This window comes from Sceloporus undulatus, chromosome 1 (genome assembly GCF_019175285.1).
Source record: "Sceloporus undulatus isolate JIND9_A2432 ecotype Alabama chromosome 1, SceUnd_v1.1, whole genome shotgun sequence".
In the NCBI taxonomy this organism is placed as follows: Eukaryota; Metazoa; Chordata; class Lepidosauria; order Squamata; family Phrynosomatidae; genus Sceloporus; species Sceloporus undulatus.
Window position 1 is genome coordinate 271,519,393 of NC_056522.1, and position 19,922 is coordinate 271,539,314.

At 39.4% G+C, this 19,922-nt stretch overlaps 1 protein-coding gene across 2 annotated transcripts in view; it reads left to right on the top strand.

The window, feature by feature from the left end:
* Nucleotides 1-1,034: 1,034 nt before the first annotated feature.
* Nucleotides 1,035-19,922, top strand: part of SPTY2D1 (SPT2 chromatin protein domain containing 1) — a 29,951-nt gene continuing 11,063 nt past the window's right edge. The window contains exons 1-3 of one of the 2 annotated variants that reach the window (XR_006104794.1): nucleotides 1,035-1,313; nucleotides 15,067-15,181; nucleotides 15,902-17,359. Coding sequence is in view for 1 of the 2 variants with exons in the window: in XM_042476970.1 (XP_042332904.1) it covers nucleotides 1,254-1,313; nucleotides 15,067-15,181; nucleotides 15,902-17,359 (1,633 nt within the window). In the remaining variant the exon portion in view is untranslated. The remainder of the gene's footprint in view (nucleotides 1,314-15,066; nucleotides 15,182-15,901; nucleotides 17,360-19,922) is intronic. The other variant, XM_042476970.1, reaches the window with a different exon arrangement.

Genomic DNA, 19,922 nt, shown 5'->3' on the forward strand with positions numbered 1-19,922 from the left:
ACTTTAAAAATCTTCTACCTCAATTGTGGTGCCAGAGCTCTCTGACAGAGAAGGCTCAACGTCTCACAAAACTACAATTCCCAGAACATCCCTAGCATTGAGCCAGGGCAGTTAAAGAGGTCTCAGACTGGGTTGTTTCTGCACTGCAGTGTTTTTTGGACCGTTAGTCAGATGCCTGTGTGTTGCTTCAGTCCTTTGGAAAGAATGAATACTGGGGAGACTATATTGTTATTAATAATAATGATAATAATAATAAATATTTTCATTCTGTTTTTAATGTCTAATGATGGTTGTATTTTAGTTAAGGAATCAGGGGTGGAATTGTAGTTTGTATACCCGTGACCTTTTGTTTGGGTATTTTATTTGTTTCCTTATGCCAATCGTTTATGTATTTTGTGTATTTGTTTATGTAATTTTGTTTAATGATGGTTGTGTTTTAATTAAGGGATGAGGGAGGGAATTTTAGTGTGTGTACGTTGTGTATCGCATAGGTATTTTATTTATTTGCTTATGTCACTCGTTTATGTATTTGTATATGTAATTTTGTAAACCGTCTTGATCTTTAGGAAAGGCGGTATATAAATAAAATTTATTATTATTATTATTATTATTATTATTATTATTATTATTATTATTATTATTATAGTGTTTTTTGTCAATTTTGTTGTTGTTGTGTTTGTTGAGGCACCAGCGCGAAGCTACAAACTACAACTCCCACAATTCCCCAGCGCTGAGCCACGGCACTTAAAAGCGTCCCTGAGGCAGCCAAAGAGAGAGAGAGAGAGCCGCTCTTAAGCCCCGCCCCCTGCGCGTGCGAAAGAGAGAGGGAGCAAGCGCCGCTGGCTTTTCGAAGGTGCCAGGCCACGTGACTTGACACGTCTCTTCCTGGAAGAAAGGTGTGCGGAAGCAAGTTCCTCGCGCAGGCCCCTCCTCCTCTCCCTCACAGCGGACCCACTTCCGGTTCCGAAGACACTACAGTATCTCCTCCCTGTTCCCCAACCTGATATGTGTGTAGGGTTTTGTGAAACCAAACGTCACAACGGAAGTGACGTTGCATTTTTAAAAACCCTACACACATATCGGGTTGAGAAGTAGGGAGGAGATAGTGTGTGTATGTATATACACTGCGTTGGGACCGGAAGTGGGTCCGCTGTGAGGGAGAGGAGGAGGGGCCTGCGCGAGGATCCTGCTTCCGCCAGTTGGGCGCGGAGGAGGAGGAGGAGGATCGGAGGGTGTCTTCGTGGCTGCTCAGCATGGAGTTCCGCGACATCCTCATGGTGGCCTCGGAGCAGCAGGGGCTCAGCGCCGTCCCGGTGAGCGAGGAGAGGAGGAGGAGGAGGGTGGGAAAGTCCGGCTGCAGCGGAAATAACCATGTTTCATTCCCAGTCTCCCTGCTCTCTAGAGAATAAGATTCTGGCTTTTACAACGCTGCCAAGGTGGGTCTTGCCATGGCCTCCCTCCCTCTGGGGCTGAGGGAGAGAGTGTGGCTTGGCCGAGGCCTCCCAAAAGGCAGACCTGCCCCACTTTTAGCAGCTGGAACAGGGCTACTTTCCCTGCAAGCGGGTGTTGGTGTGGCCCTAGCCCTACACGGGATGAAGTTGGTTAGAACGAGTGCTTCCCGTCTGCCCCCAAAATATGTTTTCTAGAGCAAGGACAACCTGGGCAAAGTCAGTCCATTCGGTATTTTTCCCTTTCTGGGATTAACGCAGAAGCTTGACAAATCTATTCTTCAAGCACAATTAGCAACGAGTTAAGGTCGCCCAGTAGAGTCCATGGCCCAGCTGGGAATTGAAACCTGGTTGGTCTCCAGAAGGTCTAGCGCTCAAACCAGAGAAGGTTTAAAGACCTTGTAAAACTACAGATCCCAGGGTTCCATAGGATAGGGTTAGTTGTTGTTGTTGTGTGCCTTTGGGGTTGCCCTTGCCTTCCCCTGAGGCTGAGCGAGTGTGACTTGCCCAATGGCACCCAGGGGGTTTTAAGGCTGAGTGGGGAATTGAACCATAATCTCCAGAGACCTAGTCCAACCATGCTGTCTCCTTCTTAAGGTGGTGTCAAACTGCAGTGTTAGTGTAGATGTATTGCAGATATTTCAGGAAAGACAATCCAGAAAGACCAGAAGTGAATGAAAGTTCAGCAGTTTATTAGCTGACTGGCTTCAGAGAAATGTTTTCCCAAAGTATACCTTTTTATAGGAATTCAAACAACTTCCAAGCCATGCATTGATTGGATACACATAGGATTAGTACAGACACCTCTTTTCAGTCATTGGATACGAAACATACACAGTTTTCAGACCCTTGTGGTACCATCATCAATATCTCTTATTAGGACTGTTTTCACTCACTCTCAGCCTGGCATTCCTTATTTTGGGTAAATGCAGACATTTTGGCACCACTTAAGGGCAATAGACAGGCCTTGAATGCCATAAAGAGGCCTCTTTGACCTGTTCTGTTGTCTACCACACAACAATCCTTTTCTTTAGTTCATCTTTATTTATTTTACTTTTAGGCATCCTAACAATTAGGCATTTTTGCTATTTTGTTAATTTTGTCCTCCTCAGATGGACCTACTGTCTGTCTCTCCCTCAATGTAGATTTGTGCCAAGGGAAAGTGAGAAGCTTCACTTAGTGTAGGACTCCCCTCCCCAGCCCCAAACCCTCTGCTGCACAGTTTGCTCTGGCACTGGGGTTGCATCCACACTCTATAAATAATCTGGTTTGCCATGGCTTTAACCACCATTGTTGAATTCTGGGAATGATAGTTTTGTAGTGGCACCAGAGCTTTGCAGTTCCCAGAATTCCATAGCATGGAGCCATGGCAGTTAAAGCAGTGTCATCCCAGATTATTTCTGTGGTGTGGTGCAGCTGCACTTCCAGAACCCACTTGTTCCAGTTTTGGCTAAGTGAGGTTATTCTGCTGTGGAGTCCACCCAGGATGCTGAAAGCCAGCCAGGAGGAGGAGGAAGTGTAAAATGTTCAGGACAATGAAGAAGCATTGGAAATATTTTCTCCCCTTTGGGTCTGAGTGCTATGATGGCTTCAAGCTGAAAAGGCTTTCTTTGTGGAGGAGTTCACAAGTTGAAGCTAATCTTCATTCTCCAGCAGATGCTCAAGCTTATCTCCAAGTTTCCTCCATTCTGTTCCATTCCACCCTCCTTTTTACAGATAAGGGTCTTCACAGAAGGAGAGTCTCTCTCTCTCCCTCCTCTAATTTTTACTTTTCCTGTGTAATTGTATTTTTTAAATCCCTTTTTTGAAAAGAAAAAAAAAGATGGGCCAATCTAACCAAAAGTGTTGGTTATTGATATATTGTGGATGTTATGAATATGATTCTCTTAGGTCCAAAACGCACTGCAGAAATAAGCCAGTTTGGGACCACTTTAACTGCCCTGGCTCAGTGCTAAGACATTCTAGGAGCTGTAGTTTTGTGAGACATTTAGCCTTCTCTGTCAGAGAGCTCTGATGCCACAACAAACTAAAATTCCCAGGATTCCTTAGCACTGAGCCAGGGCAGTTAAAGTGGTCTCAAACTGGATTATTTCTGCAGTGTTTTGGACCTAATTGAACTAAAAAATTTTGTCATGTAAATGACTTAAGTACTAGGCACTATGATGAAACTCACATTGAGATTGTATTGTAGGAGACAGTGAAGTTAAGATAGCAAGGGATAGGAGGAAGTGCATGCATATCATCTCTATTCACTTGGAGTTTGAAAGGATTACTTTATATCAGCAGTTCTTAATGTTTTTTGGGTCACAGACCCCTTTGGAAATCTGATTAATGATACAGACCCCCTTCCGACAACTGAAGGAGGAGGGACAATTTTTGCACCTAATTAATAGACTCACTCCATGGACCCCAGGGTACGAATCTCTAGTCTGTATTGTGCTATTTTAGAAGGAGCTACTTCAACCTTGTGCAGATGTGTAGCAAAAGTGTTGGATTGTAGAATTTCTTCTTATTGTCCATTTTTGCTAGCTAAGCAGGAGATTTATTAATCTTCCTCTTTCTTCAGAAGTATGTTTGAAAGAGGTGGAGAAAGGTAGGGCAAAAAGGCAATTAAAGGATTAATCATAAGAGAAAGGAAGTCTTCATTCCACTTTGCTGTGAGTATTCATTGAAGATTATTCTGTTCTAGTTTCCTTCATGTGAGTTGTTTTTGTCAAATGTGTGGTATGTTCATGTATATTTTTTATATATGGGTGTGCGTTCTTGCAGCTGCTTGTCTGTCCATCTAAAAGTTAATTAAACTACAGTATATAAATATCTCTACTTGTTCTTCAAGCATACAATAGTGCTAACATTTTTGAGTCAGACATGTGTTACAATGGCCTGTTACAGACTGCCAAAATAAAGCTGCTTCAGGTCTCTTTGGAGGTATGCTGTTTAAATGATGCGTGGGTCCTAAGAGTCTGGAGGTCACGCCAAAGCCACACTCCATTCCTAAGCACTGGAGTGCAGCTTTGGCGCAGCTGCCGGATACTTCGGATGCATGCATCATTTAAACAGCATACCTCCAAAGAGACCCGAAGCAGCTTTATTTTGGCAGTCTGTAACAGGCCAATATATAGTAATTAAGTTGTGAGTTTTATAATCACCTGACTTAGTCAGATTTAATGTACAGATGTCTTAGTGTATTTTAAAGAAACAGAACAAGAGCAGAGGTGGAAATTTGTTGCATTTCGTAGTGGCTGTATCAAGACTGCAATTCCCAAATTCTACTGAAAAGAGTTTTGTGTTCCTTTCCCTCAACTGCTTTAATGAGAAGACTAAATGCATCTGTTCATACTCTTCATTTGCCACCCTCACCTTGCATATCTCTTTCTTTGTAACTCTTCATCATATTGTCCAAATTTAGATTATGAACTCATTGGGACATGGTCCTCTTGTGCTATATTCTTCTGTAAAGAATCATCATTATTGATGGTGTTATATAAATATTATTGGCTAAATGGTGAGTTATTAGCACATGGATGCAAGGAATACTGAGGACAGCTCAGGAAAAAAAAGTTAGGATTTTAAAGTTACAATTGATTTTTCAAAATTGCATTTTGAAAAATGTTTTCACATCAGTTTTTAATTCTTGCATCTAAGTGTTTTAAATTGTATTGAAGCACTATATTGTTTCAAGGGTCAAGTGAAGGACAAGGAGAATCTGCTCTAGAAACCTTGTACTGTATTTCTTAGAAAATTAATACACAGTCCATTAGAGCAAGGCCCCATACAGACTGCCAAAATAAAGCTGCTTCGGGTCACTTTGGAGGTATGCTGTTTAAATGATGCATGCGTCCTAAGAGTCCAAAAGCTGTGCCAAAGCTGTGCTTCAGTCCTTAGGGCTGTATTGTGGCTTTGATGCGGCTTCCAGACTCTTATGACACATGCATCATTTTAAACAGCATACCTCTAAAGTGACCCGAAGCAGCTTTATTTTGGCCTGTCTGTATGGGACCCAAGTCTGTTTCCTCCTCTCTTTGGCCCTTTACTTTCTTTGGTGGTGTTCCAATGAAGAAAACAGTTCTGTCAGCAATAGTAAAAGGGGAGCAATTCCCCTTTATCTGTCTCCTCCCACACCCCAAGAAACTCTCAAAATCTTCTCCAGATGGTTGGGAGACCCCTTGGAACCAAGAGGAAGTCACAGGGAATGTTGTGTTGTGCCAAGGAAAGCCTGCTAGCACAGTGTTAGATCCCAATCTTTAAAATGTGGGTGTATGTGACTTTAGCTTTCCTGTTGATATAGGGTAACCACATGCATGCCATTTTTTAAGGCAAGGAATACTCAGAGGTAGTTTGCCTTCCTCTGAAATGTAGCCTACAGCACCCAGCAATTCATTGTTGCTGTTATTAACTGCCCTCAAACCAATCCCAAATAATGGCAACCTTGTGGATGAGACATCTGCAAACCCCCGTATTCTCTACTGATCTGCTTAAGTATTGAAGATCCATGCCCATGACTTCCCTAATTGAGTCTAGCCATCTGGTGTGTGGTCTTCCTCTCTTATTTATTAGCATTTAGAATCTCTTTTGTGCTTTTTGTGGTATTGCAATATTTAGTAGCCACTATTTTATTGTTGTGCAAAGGAAAACAGTGCCTGAAAACTTACAAAATCCCTGCAGGCATAACTATTTGTGCTCATACTAAAGGCTTCATTGATATATAAGGGGGTTTGAGTGCTTCCAGAACAGATGGCACTCTTGCCTTTCACCAGGGAATGGTTTCTTTTTTATAAACATTAAAGTACAGTACGTACATTGACCCATGGATAAGTCGACACAGGTTTTTGGAGTCAATTTTTTGACTAAAATTTCTAGACGTATACATGAGTATATACAGTATCCTGTGCTTTATTCACTACCCATGGAAATATTCTCCTCAGACAGTAGTTGGGCAGTCTTTCTTATGTTGAGGGCTGCATTCCCTCAAGGATAATATGTCAGGAGCAAAAGCCAGGGATGGGCAGAGCCAGGACCAAAAATAGATGGATCATCTCTTTCTTCATTCTCCCAGTACTTTTTTCTTTGTCTCTCTGTCAGTCTTGCTTCTGTCTCCATTTCTCTAACCCCAGGGTTTTCTGAGAGCATGATAGGTCTTTATCAGTGGAATAGATTAAAGCCTGAAGTGATTTCCCCCCCTCTATAAGTAGAATGCAGTATAATCAAAATACTTTTAAAACACCTTATATAATGATGCAATTCTACAGAAAATAACAAAGTTTTCTGTCTGGAGAAGAAATGTATTGGCATTCAGCTGAAACATCATCTTAAATTTTCAAACCGTTGCTAATTTTGGCAGCAGGGCTCTGTGATTTCTGACATTCATTATGTAAAAACCAACATAGTAAAAGTGATATGCTAGCACTGTTTCTTAATTTAATAAATGTATAAATGCACCCGTCATTTAGAAGGAGTCTACAAAATAAAACATTTCTTAAAACACGATAAAACAGTGATATGTAAATTCAGGGCAGTAGTGCAATTACATAGCTAAAATCATATTTCTGGGTAGGCTTATTTGAATTAAAAATAGTTTTCAAGTTGTGCCAAAAATGAATTATTGCTTTATCGCCGCAGGAAGAAAATTATGTAAATTCTACAAAGTGAATATTGGAAGCATTCTGGTAGTGCAAAATGCTTCCAATATCGACTTCGTAAAGTTTATAGCATTTTCCTCATGTGGATATAAGGCATTCGCTGACAGTATTTCATTTTTAGCACAACTTCAAAACTATTTTAATCTATAGATAACCCAAGCAGCCAGGCAGGGATATAAAAAGTAAAATGACTCCTCAGTCATATACTTGAAGGCAAATCCCAAATGTATTTGGACGGCCATCTGTCAGGGGTGCTTTGATTCTGTGTTAATGCATGGCAGGGAGTTGGACTGGATGGCCCTTGTGATCTCTTCCAACTATGATTCTGTGAAATGGGATTTATTCATAAGTTAATGCCACTTAATTTAGAAGAATTTACCCTCATGTAATGGTTTGTAGTCCCATGTATATGCTATGTTCAAAGATAGCTGAATGTGTGTATGAGTGTATATATCCTGGACAATCTTTGCACAGCTGCCTCAAAAATTAGTTCAGTAGACAGGGCTGCTGCATGTTTTGAAAGATTTCCTTTAACTGCTGCAGTGCCACTACAGCAAAATTCATTCAGTTTGATCCATGGGATCATCAGTTTCCATAGTAGGTTGTACAAAGTGACAATTTTTTTAACCCATAAGCTTTTATACACTTGGGGATTGTTCCCATAGATATTTACTAAAGTCTTTTGATTTAAATCTTCTATTGGCCATTGTAGATGGGGTAATTCTTGAAACTGAAATGCAAAAAAGTTTAATTTTCAAGCTCTTGCTATTTGTTTGAATAGTTAATTTGCAGCTTTGTATCGTAAGCTTCTGTTTATTGATAGTACTGAGAGTTTGGGCCATCCTGCAAGTTCAGAATATACTAAACTGAGCCCTATGAGTCTTCCTGGGCATAAGATAGATTTCAGCATATGTTGTGTAAAGGACATCTCTAAGAATTAGGTGTCTGTGTGTAAAAGAGAATGTGTGCTACTATGAGTTTTGGAAACCTTCCCTGTCTTTTGCAGAAGCTATCAGTATGTGTTTTATAGAGCAGATATTCCCATTGTATGTTCAGCATGATCTCTCCAGAGGGCAAGATTTAAAGAGAGAAACAGTATAGAAAAGATCTTAAGTAAAGATATCGCCCTTACACCTAAACTGTTTTTATTAAATGTGATTGATTTTTAAAATAAGGATAAAACTTTATTATTATATTATATTATATTATATGGTTACAGCGACAAGATTAACCTATGCTAAAAATTGAGAAAAAGAGACTTTGAATATCTCAGATTGGCTGGAAAAGATTGTGGACTTTGCTGTGCTGGTAGAATTGGCTAACTTTATTAATGGCAATGGTATAAATAACTTTTTCAGAATTAGGAAACCCTTTATGGGGTATGTGAAAGACTTAAGAGGAGACATAGCAATATTAGGATTCAGCTTATAAACATTATTTGAAAAATTGTTTTTTTAGAAGGAAAAAGAGCTAGAATAGATAGGATAATATATTATTAAGAGTACAGTAGTAATAATATGATAAGTATGTAAGAACTGCATTACAGATGAACAGGAAATCTTATAATTCATTTAAGTGGTGGGATCTGGATTGGGTTTTTTTTAATTCCCCTTATTCTTTCTATTATATTTTTCTGTTTCTTTTCTCTTTATTTATGTTATATATGTGTGATATATATATATATATACACACACACACACACACACTGTATGTTGTATGTATAACACTCATTCATTTTTCTTTATGTAATTGTTTATATTCCACTAAATAAAAAATAATAATACTTCTATTAAATTAAATAAAAATTGACATTGAAATGCAAAAGTTAAATTTTCAAGCTCTGGCTATTTGTTTGAATAGTTAATTTGCAGCTTTGTATCCTAAGCTTCTGTTTATTGGTAGTATTGAGAGTTTGGGCCATCCTGCAAGTTCAGAATATATTAAGCTGAGCCCTATGAATCCTCCTGCCTTTGAGTACTCCTGGGCATAAGATAGATTTCAGCATATGTTGCATAAAGGACAGGTGCAAGAATTAAGTGTTTGTGTGTAAGAGAGAATGTATGCTGCTATGTGGGTAGGAAAGCTTCCCTGTCTTTTGCAGCAGCTCTCAGTATGTGTTTTATAAAACAGATATTCATTGTTCAGCATGATCTCTTCAGAAGGCACAGTTTAAAGAGAGAAACAGTATAGAAACATGATTCTCTAAAACTTTATTTTAGAGTGCTCATGGTAAAAAGATTGCAGTCCTTAGCAACATAAGGCCAGTGGTTTACATCTTCTGATGAGAATACTGTATATACTCATGTATAAGTCTAGAAATTTAGGTCAAAACATTAACCCCAAGAAAACTGAGTCGACTTATCCATGGGTCACTGTAAGCACTGTATCTTAACTCCTGTTTAAAAGAAGGAACCATCTCCTGGTGAAAAGCAAGAGTATAATATGTGAAGCACTGACCCCCTGTACTCTCTCATCCATCCAGTTATGTCGGATGGAATTTTGGAAGTTTGGACATTGTTTTGCTTTGCTCCATCCTTTATATCCTTTGTTACATGCCCCTATGTTTTACCCTTGACTTATCCATGGGTCATAGCAAAATCCATAACTTTGGCCCCAAAACCTGCCCTCGACTTGTACATGAGGTCGACTAATACTCGCGTATATACGGGTAGTCATCTTCCAGTGGAAGAAATGCTTCACTTTGGACTCCTCCTGTTGCAAGAGTGCCACTGGATCCATCCCATTAACTCTGAAATAAGTTCTTATTTCATGACATTTACCAGTGAGTAAACATGAATACAAGAATGCAGTAAAATGCATGTATTATATTACCTAAAGGTAATATTCAGTTGGAGCAGTTACTTAGAAATAAGCAGATTTTTACTTATCATTAAGAGCAATTTTAGAATTGAAGCCATCTTTCGATATTTGATGAAGACAAGCATGCCTGATAATTTTTATCCACTTTATTGCAATACAATAATAGTATTGCATCATGTCTCACTGAAATTATAGACCTATCAGTTCATCTCCTTTGGGAATACCACACTAAGAAATAATTACTGGTAGCTGTTTTGAAAATGATGTAACTAGTAATGTGTGCAGTGGTAGTTCATGAATAGTTCAGTTCCCAGAGATGCAAGATCTGGTCTGTGAAAAAATTCCTCTGTTGGCTGTATTATCTTGTTCATTTCTAATAGTAACATATGGCTTTGTACAACATGAGAATTGAAACCAGCAGTACATAAAATGCAAGAATTGAAACTTAATAATTTTTCAGCATCATTGTTGCTTTGTGCTATTGGTCATTTTGAGCATGACGCAGGTGAAGAGATGTTTTTCATTGTATATTCGACAGTTGAATAACTGTTTTCAAAGTGAAAAGCAGGTGCTTTTTTCACTGTTGGTTTTTTTTTGGGGGGGGGAGGGGTAAATCTGCTCTATTTGTAAGAGGGAATAAATAGGGTTGAAACTAACATTGCTAGCAGGAGTAATTTTTACTAGTGTTATGAGACATGTGTAATCCTTTTTCCAGATTAGTTATAAAGAAATTTTCAGTTCACACTTGTCACTTTAAGGTGCTGTGTTTTACAAAAACAGCAACGTGGAGTGTTCACATTACTGCAGCATTAAACCATTACAGTTGCTGTCTGGCCATGCTGAGATAATTATTGTGTACTTTTTAAAAATGCCGTGCCAGGAGAACCTGACCTGTGCTTTTTCCCTCTGAGGCGGCCAACCTTTGGGATAAATCTGTGTAATGCTGATGTTTTATGAAACATAATGGAATATCAGTACTGATCTGTTTTATTCACTTAGGATTGGAACAGATGACCTCGAAGTTGCAGCTTGAAGCCACTCCCACCAAAAATGGATTGGGGCTGTGGCACACACACACACCGTGGCCCCTATCTGCCTTGAACCTGGCCTATTCCTCTCCTATTTGGGCTGGGAAAGAGCCACCTTTCCTGGCCCCATCGCAGCTTCAAGACACTCAAGCGGTGTGCAGTGCGTAAACACTGCACTGCTGGAGCATCTTGAAGCTGCCCATATCTGGGCAGCTGGGCAACTTCCAGATGTCTTTGGACCATGTGGCATAGAAACACTGTGCTCCCAAGACCCCTGGAAGTGGGCTTTAAAGGGCTGTCTGTTTTGGCCCTTAGTGATCAAGGCACGCTATTTAACAAGGTAACTGTAAAAGGGTTTCATGCCTCATACAAGCTGTGTTTTATTAAGGATAAATGTAATTTCATGGAGTAAGGCTATGTATTTAAAATTAGTAAACTCAAACAGTGATTCATAACATGAAATACGTATTTCTCATACTGTTAGAAATGTAATTTTAGTTCACTTTGTGTAAATTACATCTTCCTCCAATAAATTACATGTTTAGTGTGAAATTTCCACTTGCATAAGCACTGTTATGGGTGCTGTTGAGGAATATATTATCCATATTGAGTTCACACCCATCTGTCAGGTAGAATATAGCATTGTATTCTACTTTACCATCAAAGACATAGCCATATTAATCTAGAAAGTCAGTATGCAAAAGATTTTGTAGTATCTTTGAGACTAACTGAAAGGGGGAAGTTGGTAGCATGAACTTTCTTAGACTTGAATCTACTTCCTCAGCTGCATGGAGTGGAGTGCAAAGTCCAGAGTCAGATACTGTATATATATATAAAAACAGGCTGTGTGAGAAAGTGTGCTCAGAGATGCAAAACTGTGTGGGTGTGGAGATGAGATGACAAGATCAGTTTTAAGTATGGTTATGGCTGTTGGGGGACAAGGCAGGAGGAAGGATGTTGCCTAAAGCCAAGGTAAGTAGATAACCATATGAATGTATTGGTATGTAATGTGGAAACTAGAAAGAAGATATGATGAACTGTCCAAAAGAGCCGTCATGAAGCTGGGCGGATAGCTAATGTTGTAATGTATGTCGTGTGCCAGGAAATGATTGTCTCTGTTCAGTCCACTGTTGATGGACTGCACTTGGCCATATATAGTCCGCCCTCCTTATCCGTGGACTTGCCATGCTTGGATTTGAGGAACTGCCTGGGAAGCCTGTGGGAGCAGCAGTGATGGCAGAGGTGGGAGGAGAAGGAGGAGGGAGAAGGAGAAGGAAAAGGAGGAAGAGGAGAAAGGAGGAAGAGTGATGACAAGGAGGACAAGTGACAGTGAGAGGGAGTATGGGGAGGAGGAAGAACAAGGAGGAGGAAGAGTGGCAGCAGCAGCGATGGGAGGGCTAAGAGAAGGAGGAGAAAGGAGGGGAGGAGGAGGAAGGCTGGCCCCCTCACCACTGGCAGGCGAAGACATTTGTATTGAAACAGGCCTTTTAAGATCGTGCAGGCTTGGTTTTATTGAGATATGAGGGGGTTGGTTTTAGATTATTATTTTTAACTTTGTATGTTTTAAATTTTATATTTGTAATTTTTAATATTTTTCCTATTTTAATTGTACAATTTTAATTGTTATTTTAATGTGTTTTATTTATGTTGTTAGCCGCCTTGAATACCACTTTGGGAGAAAGGCAGGATAAAAATAAATAATAAATAAAAGGAGAAAAGAAACAAGAGCCACGGCAACAGCAATGGAAGGGGGAAGAGGAGGAAGAAGAGATGCCCCCTGCTGCCTGCCGCAGTGAGAGCAACAAGGCTGGCTTCGGGGGGGGGGGTACCATTGAATACTATGGGACTTGAGCATTCACTGTTTTTTGTACCCGTGGGGGGGGGATCTGGAACAGATCCCACACAGATACAGAGGACCCACTGTAATGTGTTTCCCTGCTGGTTGTATAGCATCCTCACTCTTAGTTTAAATTTCCATCTGAATTCCCAGATTTTATGGAAGAAGTCTCTTTCTTTTTTTGTGATCACCTTTTGTTTATTTATTTATTTATTTCATTTTTATGCCACCTTTCTTCCCAAAAAAAGAATCCAAGGCAGCTCACAAAATAATATTTTTCTGCATTGATTACTATAGTAGTTCTCCTTGTCCGTGGGAACAAGTTACCGAGCAGTTGTCTTCAGGTTCTGACTCTGCTTCTGTCTCCTTTTAGTTCTTGTGTGTTCTTAACTGTTTGAAGAATTTCATCTGTCATCCATTGAAGCATATCCTCCTTTTGGCTACAGATAATGTCTTTTTGCATTCTGCCTTGACAATAGCTCTAATTTCAGTCCACAATTGTTCTGGCTCCTAGTCAATTTGTCTTAATAACGCAAATCTATTGTTCATATTATTTTTAAATTCTACAGGGATGTTCTTCACATTCTTTTTTCGGCACAGTGATTGATTTAGTGTTCTTTAGCTTTACTCTAATTTTTGATATTAGTAATTCATGGTCTCTGTCACATTCTATTCCTGGTCTTGTTTTTGCAGAGAATGGAACTTCTTCTTCTGATACTAATTATATAGTCTATTTGATTTCTGTATAGGCTATCAGGTGATGTCATACACTCGAATTCAGTCAGTTGCACTTATGTTTCATTTCTTTGTTGTATGCCAAATTTTCATAATCTTTGATTCTTCTCTGTTTCCTGTTTTTGCATTCTAATTGGCTATGATTTATAAAAAGTCCTGTTTTGCTGTATGGTCAATTTCCTCCTGGACTCCATTGTAGAATCTTTCCATTTCTTCTTTGTGTACCTTTGTAGTTGGAGCATAAACTTGGATTAAGGTTATACAGTCGGCCCTTCTTATACACTGATTTTTTATACATAGATTCAAGCACCCACGGTTTGAAAATATTTTTTAAAAGTATAAATTTCAAATATCAAACCTTGATTTACCATTTTTTATAAGGGATACCATTTTGCTATGTCATTATATCTAGTGGGACTTGTCAATGCACAGATTTTGTTATACATGGGGGATTTTGGAACCAAACCCCAGTGTATAACAAGCGTCCACTGTATTGATGGGCTTTCTCTAACATCTTATTGACTTGATTTGGTCAGACTTTGCATTATATCTTTTGACTGCTATTGCTACATCTCTCCTCACTATAAATGCCACCCCATTTCTTCTTAGAATTTCATTTTCTGAGTAAAACACTATGTAATGGTCTGACACAAAATGTTCTTTTCCTATCCACTTTAGCTCACTCACCCCAAGTATTGCAAGGTTTATATGTCCCTTTTCTTACTTTACATGGTCTAGGTTCCTCTGATTCATGCTCCTTATATTCCATGTTGCTAAAATAGCTGTTGTACAGTTTCAGACTTTCATTTTGCCTCTGAGCACATCAACAGCTGAATTTCCTTTTGGCTTGAGTCCAGTTGTATCATTAGCAACAGCACTACTTGTCGTTGTCCTCTTGCTGTATCCCAATAGCTTGCTGAGTGCCATCCAACCTGGGTGTTTCATCATTTGGCATTATCACTTGTTTCATTTTGGATTCTTTGATCATAAGGGGTTCTTGATAAAAGATCTTCAAAAGGAGGTTTGCTGGTGCCTTCCTTTGCACAGTACTAACAAGTATTAGCTATGGTGCCACTGCTGTTGTCTCTAAGAGATCCTCTGCCAGTATCACCCTCCACTACTACTGCTACCCAGTAGCTGTTTGGAACATTTAGTCTGGCTCCTCAGCAGAAACCTGTCTCATATGGGAGAACCAACCAACAGCACTGCTGCCATCAGCTTAGCTTCTTACCTCACAAGACATGTAGTCCCACCACTATGGAAAGTGGGTTGGTTGGTTTACCCATTGGTGGGATGTTTTTACTAAAATCTCTCAATCTTCGTGCAGAGAAGTGTGAGAAATGGATAGTTGGATATGATTTACACCACCATCAGTCTACATGTATATGAAGTAAGAGTCTACCAGGTTGTACTGTAGTTTTTATGTTGTAGATCTTAACATGAGACATGAGGGAAACTTCCCTTAGTGTTAAATCACCCTGAATAACATTGGAAGCAAGTGTTTAAAAAACTTAAGATTTGCTATGAATTTACATTGTTATTATTATTATTTTTTGTAGAAAAGATACAGCTTGGCGGTAGGCCCTCCAAAAAAGGATCCCAAAGTTAAGGGTGTTCACTCAGCAGCTGTGCAAGCTTTCCTCAAGCGGCAAGAGCTGGAACAGAAGAAAAAAGGTATTGTTTAAAATTACTCTTACCTCAAAGACCACTGTCATTTATTCATTTTTTGGTGTACATTCCATTTGGGATAACATTTTATGCATTTTTATATTATTATCATGATCTCTTTTGTTTTGGATGATCAGTGGCTTCCAGAATCTTGCAAGTAGTGACAAATATACCAAAAGTTGATAGTTCCAATTCTCCTTTTAAAGCAGAAATAGATTGTTTCTATTTGTTTATTTAAATTCGTACACACATTGGTGAGTTCCTCCAACATTTATATCTTTTAAAAGCAGGAAAAGCTGTTTTTTAAAAGAAAAACCCAAACTTATTTCTATGCATAGAAAGACTAGCAGATCTCTATGTGGCCATATCACAGCATGGCTCTTTGAAAGTCTCCTCAGCTTTAGAGCAGTTTGCCATGTGGAATGAAGGACTGCTGTTGAAGCCCAACCCTCTTGGGTATGCTGAATTAATTGTGCAGTTACTTGGATCCTAGCCGAGTGTTTAAAGAGAGGCTGTTAATTAAAATTCTGCTGTGTTGTTCCCAAGTGTAATGCTTACATTTAATCTGCATTTTGATTATTGAGGTAATGTATAGACAGAATGTAAATACTGAGCTTTTTCTTAATGGTATTCACTAGTCACTGTAAAACTTACGTACTGAAAGTATGCAAAAATTCTTAAGCATAAAAACAATCATTTTTATTCAGAAACTTTCCTTCATTCCAGCTCTTGAGGAAAAAAGAAGAAAAGAAGAACTTCTGGCTAAGCGTGTTGAACTGAAACATGACCGAAAGGCAAGAGCTATGGCTTCACGTACAAAGGACAATTTCCGTGGCTATAATGGTATTCCTGTTGACGAGAAGCCTAAAAAAAGGCAAGGTCGTGAAAGCAGCTCTGACAGAAATACAGAAGGAACTGAACACATTATGGATGATGAAATGGAGCTGTACGAATATAGTCAGACAGAATCTGAGCATGAATTCGAAGAACAGGAAGAAAAACCAGCCAAAGCACCAGTAAAACCAAAGGCACCTCTCAAAAGTGCACCTCCAGTAATGAATTTTAATGATCTTCTGAAATTAGCTGAAAAAAAACAATATGAACCAGTTGAAATAAAAGTAGTGAAAAAAATAGAAGAAAGGCCCATGACGGCAGAAGAACTCAGAGAGCGGGAATACTTAGAACGGAAGAGTCGAAAAGGGGTTGTAGTGAAAGAGAAGAAAGTAGAAAAAGAAATAAAACATGTAATTGCATCAAGTTCTTCCAAAAAAGAAATTTTACAAAAGGAATTAATAAATGTTAAACACAGCAAACATTCAGCAGACAAGCACAACCTCTCTAAAGGAAGTCTTTCCTCACACAGTGGTGTTGATAAGAAACCCAAAGGACCAGCATTAATTGAAAAGCAGTCAAAGTTGTCATCCACCTCCAAACCTAACCACATTGAAAAAGCAAAATCTGCAGCACCAAAGGGACCTTTAAAAACCCCAACAAGCAACAGTCACAATAAACATGTATCAAGTGAGGGGGGTAAATTGGGACCCAATTCCCATACTCAAGTCTTGAAAAGAACTGCAAATGGAACTCTCAAACAACCTTCTACTAAAGAACCCAGTCTGAAAAAAATGGCTAGCCATATGAAACCAGCTACTGTGTCTGCTGCCCAGCATGAAAGTGTTAAAAATTCAATCACCAAACTAAGCAGCAGTTCGGCCACAGGAGGCCCTCTGTCAAGAGCCAAGGGAAACTCAAGTACAGGGCGGCCAAATAGTAGTATGGTTACAGGACGTGGGTCTCAAAGCATGGGTCCTGGACAAACAGGAAACAGCCCAGGATTAGGGCAGCGAACCAGCAGCTCAAATATGGGATCTGACCGGCCGGGCAGCACATTAAGCATGGGGTCTGGCCGGCCAGGCAGCTGTTCAGGACCAGTGCGTTCTGCCAGTAGTCAAAATGTAGGACCTGGTCGACCAGGTAGAAGTCTAAACACTGGACTGGGAAGAAGTAGCACCTTAGGATCAGGGCCAGGCCGGCCAAGCAGCACTTCTGTTGGAACTCTAAAACCAAAGTGCACTGTTGTATCAGAAACAATCTCTTCTAAAAATCTGGTCCCAAGGCACAATAGTGCCCAGACAAATGGAATGAGATCATTTCCCCAGCAAAGACATGGGATCCCCCCACAAGGTATTTCAAAAGTTTGATTATTTTAAGTTGGCTGATAGGTATTTCCTGTTTCCTTCATGCATATTGTTTCATTCAGTGAAACAGTCTCAAATGCACCTAAAAGTAATCATAATAATTTCAAACATAAATTTATTTTGTTCCTCAAAAAAGTAGTGAGCAGCTTAATCCAGTGAATATTTAGTCAGTCCCCAACTTTTGTACTGTTTGTTGCTTGGGTGTGCTTCTGGATCCATTGTTCCAAATGACAGCTCAGATAGATACAACTGCCAGGAGTGCTTATTATCAGCTTTGGCTGTTATGCCAGCTGTGCCCCCTTCTAGAGCTAGAGGACCTAAAGATACTAGTGCGTGGGGTGGTAACCTCAAGGGTAGACTTCTGCAATGTGCTGTACTTTGGGCTACCTCTACCAAATTGAGAAATGTCAGCTAGTTCAAAACATGGCAACCAGATTGGTTACTGTTACATGTAGGAGTGATGACATTATGCCAATATTAAAATCACTCCACTGGATGCTTGTTAGTTTATGGGCAAGCTATAAAAGGTTGGTTGTTACCTTTAAAGCCCTACATGACTTGGGTACAGATTACTTATGTGATCACCTCCTCCTGTATTATCCACCCCATACACTCAGATCCTCTGGGGAGCATTTACTGCAGTCAGCCAGGACTTGGATGACAACTGTGACCCAAAGGAGATTTTCTTCAGCTGTCCCTAGATTGTGAAACAGTCTCTTCTGGCAGGCTTTTCAGATGGTTATGAAATTCCAAATTTTAAATGATTGGCTGATTGTTTTAATACCTACTGATCTTAAACGTTCTTTTTAATTAGTTATTATGTTATGTATTGTATTTTAATTTGTTTTTGTTTCTTGCCTCGATCCATAGGCAGAGGCAGGTAAGAAGTAAGGAAGAGGAGGTACTAGAGCTCTTTAGCAGAGAATTCTGAGTATTCCTCCTTAAAATCCTAAACTGCAATTTCTGGGATTCCTTAGGATGTTGTTACAGCAGTTAAAATGGAACTGTAGTGCTTTAATTTGTATGAATGGGCCCTGAGTCCTGCTCAGTTCAGTAGAGTTTGCTCAAAGAAAACCTGCAGTGCATTTTACTTTGCAATGAGTTCTGTTAAAGGAAAGAGGCAAAAGAAAATAAGAATTCTGCAAAAACGACTTCGTATTGAAGATTTGATTAATTTTCAAAGTATGCATAAGGTATAATTGTAGGAAACCATTCACATTACCGTATATATTTGTGTATAAGTCGACCTCATGTATAAGTCGAGGGCAGCTTTTAGGATCAAAAACATGGATTTTGATATGATCCGAGAATAAGTTGAGGGTCAAACACTGGCACATTTTACAAAAGATCTAAAGGGGGAAACAAAGCACCACTTCCCTTCCTACTTCTCCCTCTCTGGACCATGCCCAAGGATTACAGTCTCAGCATGGAAACTGGGGAAACAAACCTCCTCCCCCTCTCTCTCTTATCACTAGCATTTCAAAGGTTCATGGCTTGCAAAACAGGGTAGAAATCTCTCTCTCTCTCTCTCTCTCTCTTCCCTTCACTCCCAGGATTTCCAAGACTCATGGCTTGCAAAACATGGTAGAAACCTCTCAAGAGAGGGAGGAGAGCATGCAGGGATTCAAACAGGGAGCTATTTAAAGATCCCTGGCTACGAAGGGTGGGCATTTGTTTTAGAAAGTTTAGAAAGTTTATAAGCAGTATTAACTTATTGCCCTGTATATAAGTCAACTCATGATTTTGGAGTCCATTTTGGGCTTATATCATTTTCTCGACTTATATCATATGATTGTCTATTTATAAAATTGCAAGTATACTTAGTTGATTTTTGGTTTGAGTAAGTTCATGTAAATGCATGTGTGTATGAAGGGCCCAAATAAAGTGGTTTATATAATTTATTATTCTTTATGTGGGAGAAAATTTCTGGAGGCAAGGAAAATTCCCTTGATATAAAACACACGAATTGTTCCAATTAGGGAGGAAATTGCCTTTATTGCAGGCCACATAATCTTTGTAGCAGACAGCAGGGACATGATCAAATCATTGTTAACCCACTGTAATTCTTTCTTGCTCAGTGCATTTCCATGCTGTCCTCTTTCGACAAGAAGGAGGGCTGATCAGCTATTCTGGAGAGGAAAAAGATTGGGGAACACAAAACTACGCAAATACCATTTTCATCTTGAGCATTGCTTTAACACTGTGCTGCTTATTGGGATCTGATATATGTCAAGAATTCAAAGATATAGCTGTGTTAGTCTGTGGAATCAGTATATATAGAGAGATCTTGTAGCACCTTTGAAACTAACTGAAAGAAGTTGGCAGTATGAGCTTTCCTAGACTTCAGTCTACTTCCTCAGATATATGTCAGGTAGAAGAAGAGAAGAAGATTACATTGTCTTTGTACCTACAGTGGGTCCTTCTTATCTGCTAGGGTTTGGTTCTAGGACACACACATACACACACACCCTGGTGGATAACAAAATCCGTGGATACCCAAGTCCCAATCAATACAATGACATAACAAAATGATGTCCCTTATATAAAAT